At 44.1% G+C, this 3,918-nt stretch overlaps 1 protein-coding gene across 1 annotated transcript in view; it reads left to right on the forward strand.

The window, feature by feature from the left end:
- The first annotated feature begins 3,489 nt into the window (after positions 1 to 3,489).
- The window catches only part of MGST2 (microsomal glutathione S-transferase 2), a 19,879-nt gene continuing 19,450 nt past the window's right edge, over positions 3,490 to 3,918 (forward strand). Inside the window, exon 1 of the mRNA XM_026647835.2 lies at positions 3,490 to 3,576. Within this exon, the coding sequence (XP_026503620.1) occupies positions 3,519 to 3,576 (58 nt within the window). The 5' untranslated portion in view covers positions 3,490 to 3,518. The remainder of the gene's footprint in view (positions 3,577 to 3,918) is intronic.

Consider the following 3,918-nt stretch of genomic DNA (forward strand, 5'->3'; position numbering starts at 1 on the left):
ATATTTCCTGATTTTTTTTTTTTAAGATGTGTATTGTTACAGATATACTTGCTGATTAAATTATTTTGGTAATTTATTTCAAAATACCTATTTAAACTGGCATGATTATATTGTGCTATTTTGAAAAATATGCAGAATTTTAAAATATTGCACACAGAACTTTTAATTTTTTGGCACAGAATTCCCCCAGCAGTAATCAGCTACAATAGCCCAAAAACATCACAGCACATTTCGCTGTACAAGATATCTATTCTTGCTTTTTGACTCTGGAACTAACTGGATCATGTATTTACTGTGGCGGAGAGAAACGTCAGTTCCACAGGATCTGTGCCATGCCCCAGCCTTTAAGCAGTCCCTTGCAAGGATCCCCTCAGTGTGCTAGACTCCCTCGGGGTCACTGCTACAAGGGTAGGCCATACAGCTTCCAACACTGAGCCTTGGGCTCCTGCACTCGTTTCTCACTGTGTGCTTTGCCCAGTGAGTCCTACTGCGGTAGACTCCCGTTCAGAGACTTATCAATGCACTCCCGCAAGTATCTGCAGCAATTCCATGCCACCTTTTCCAAACAGTAGGGTTTATTAGAGACAAGGGGTAGGTGAGGTAAGATCTTTTATGGACCAACTTCTATTGCTGAGAGAGAGAGAGAGAGAAAAGCTTTTGAGCCACACCGAGCTCTTCAGGGCAACTGGAATATCGGATCAGCAAGTCCTTAGGTTAGAGAAGCAAAGGTTAATAGGTAATCCATGTTGGCTAAAATGAGGGCTCCCACAAGCCATGCTGCTGGAGGAACCATCTTGGTTTCCTTTCTCGGTCTCACTTTGTTCTTTTTGTCTTAGCTCCAGGTAAGAGACCTGTGCCTCACTGTCTCTCTCTGTGTGCATCTGTCAGCCTGCACTGTAACAGAACATCTGTGGCTGGCCCAGGTCACCTGACTCTGCCTCCCAGGGCTCAGGCCGCCAGCCTGAGCTCAAATGTCTACACTGCAATTTTACAACCCTGAAGCCTGAGCCCTGCCCATGAATCAGCTGACCGGGCCTACCACTGGTGTTCTATTTCAGTGTAGACATACTTTGAGACAATTCCCAATCACCACCTCCTCCATCCATTGTTCTCTGGCTGTAAAACCATGTTAAGTTCACATGTTCTGCCTGCTGGAAGCCTCCCATGGATGTGTGTCAATTGTTCAATCTTTGAGGTTTCCATGGTCTCTGCAGGGTCTTCCATTTCTATGGGTTGGTTCCAGCCAATCTTTAAACAAATCATTAATATCACCCTAGACAGCTATGTAACAAGATACCTGCTTTGCGCCAGGAGCAGCATTTTAAACCCTTCTGCACCCATTGGTTAGCAATGCCAGAGTGAAAGGTACAATCATATAGATAGTTCATAAACATATTAGACAATTCCCACTTCTGTCACAACATACACAAGAATACGTGCAAGTGGCAAAAACAAATTCCACACCATGCACATTGAGGGCAAACAGACACAGAAGCTTTGACATTTAGTAAATGTACAACCAAGAATAGACCCAACCTAAGAGCTTGGCTTTGCATACAATTCAGCTTCCCATCCCCAGGTTAAGTGGTGGTAAGAGAGTAAATCCAGTTCAAACATGTAATTATGAGTTATGGGAAAGGAAAATAGAAATCTATGGGCATGATGCAAAGTCCAATGAAGTCAAGAGAAAGACAGCCACTGACTTAAATGGGCTGTGGATCAGGCTCTGTGTGGGGAATTTACACATTCCATGGATTTCAGATTCCCCCATACATTTTATCCCTGCCTTTTTACCCCACAATTGTTTTAATTTTTAAGTCAAATGGAGCTACTGTACACTGAACTTACATCAGCTGAAGTTTCTAGCCCTTCTGGTTATAAAAAAACCTTCCAGATACATCAGTACTTAACAGTAGCCAGACAACCTCAAACGGCAGCTCTAACAGTTGAGTGAACTCCCCCAACTTAAGAGGATGTTAACTCTGAACCCTACTAAACTAGCCTCTGGGAACACAATGGAGCTGTGCTGCCATGAAGCCAGTCCCACGGTAATAACGCCAATTTAACATTGTTGGAAGTTTGACATCGTTGGTTATGCAAGCTATTATCATGGCCCCAATTCAATAATAAATTCCTTTATTAAATCTGAAGGCCAAATGGTATTTGTACCTTGCACTAAACAAGTCTAAAAGCCTAACTAATAAGCAATTACACCCACACAGTAACACACATTCATAATCATTCTCATGAAAGGATCAGTTCCAGGGATAACCCTCTCCTGGCTTGCTCCAGTATGACCAGATAGGTTCTGAGAATACCCCTCACAAGCCGTATACACTAACAAATAAGTGATGTCATAATGACCGTTACAATCTTAGCAAAAACCAGGTTTTGGCCAGATTGGAGTTGACCCCTTTCCTGGTCTTGGCTAAAACAAAATATGGCAATTGGGTCTTGCTTCAACATTGGGGCATCACAATCCTCCTTTCCTGTTCAAACTAGGTAGAACCAGTCTTAAGAAAAAAGTCCTAATTATTATCAGCCACATTTTGAGTTCAGCATTTTTACAATTTATCTTGCCAATTGCATTGTTACCTTATATTTTCAAAGCCCTTCCCATGGCTGCTAAAACATCTTTATTTCACTTAAAGGAAAATGTTTTGTTATTTAAGAAGCTATGCTAATTTAACCCTTTATGTACCCATCTAATCCTACTAATGTAAGCATTAGTAACTATTTAATTGTGGATTTGCTTACCAGAACTGTCCAGCTCATGTGCTTAGTGCTTATCCACTGAGCCATTCTTTTGAAAGAACATCTCCCTGAAAGAAAGCTGCAGGATTTCAAAATGTAACTGCTTTAAAATCAAATATTTGATTTAACATTAACATTATTTTATTTTTGTCCTCAGCTAGAACCTCCTCCCTTTAAAGGAGGAATCTTGGTTTACCGGGGGGGGGGGGGGGGGGGGGGGGGGGGGAGACCAGCCTGCCTAATTAGTCTGCATTTAGCGGAGTTGTTCATCAAGAGCCAAAAACGAATCCTAGGGCTGTTACAATGCCCTCCCTCCCCACAAGTCCCCCACTTCCTAGGGAGGTTGTTTTTGCTCTCCGTCCACCAGCTTCTCCTAGAAGTCCGAAGTACACAATTTTCAATTTTTCACTAAAAGGATACAGCATTTTTTACCCAGCTTCACTTCTTGGTTACTTGATGTAAATCAGCTGACTCCTAAATGCAGCCCTTGTTAGTAGAGCACCACCTGACTATTCAAGTATGAAAACAATTTTCAGGTCAAGGAAACAAGAACTGGCTAAGCAGCCACTGCTCATTTAAAAGGGAAAAAAAAGTTGCTCTGTTTTCTTCCTAAGGTGTGTCTTGGAAAAGCATTTTCACTCCCTCCCCCAACCTGCTTCTTTGTCTGTAGTTCTCTCACACACACACACACACACACACACACTCTCTCTCTCTCTCTCTGACACAGTGCCCTGGCTGCACTGGAGACGGAAGCTGCTGGGAACATGGCTGGTGATTTAATTTTGCTCGCTGCAGTATCCCTTCTTTCAGCCTGCCAGCAAAGTAAGGCCTGTGGGGTTTTGTGGCTGGGGCTGAGGGATGGTTTCCCTAGATCCTAGAACACTGGAGATAATTTATACTAAGCTAGTTTTCTTGTCACTTGTGCATCTGAGAATTCATAAAAAAGTTGCCCCCAACTGGAGCATTAGGTACCCCTTCTCTGTCCTCTGAAGAGGATGTGGTACAGAGAGATGGATTATCTTGCAGTGGGGGCAGGGCCGGCTCCAGGCACCAGGCACCCAAGCTGCTTGGGGCGGCACCTGGAGGGGGGCAGCGGCGCGGTGCTCTGGCCGCCGGGGGGGGAGAGCCGAGTCCCCCCCGGCGCTCTGGCCGCCCTCCCCCCAG

This window comes from Terrapene carolina, unplaced genomic scaffold, assembly GCF_002925995.2.
Source record: "Terrapene carolina triunguis isolate 2854851 unplaced genomic scaffold, T_m_triunguis-2.0 Scaffold66, whole genome shotgun sequence".
Classification (NCBI taxonomy): domain Eukaryota; kingdom Metazoa; phylum Chordata; order Testudines; family Emydidae; genus Terrapene; species Terrapene triunguis.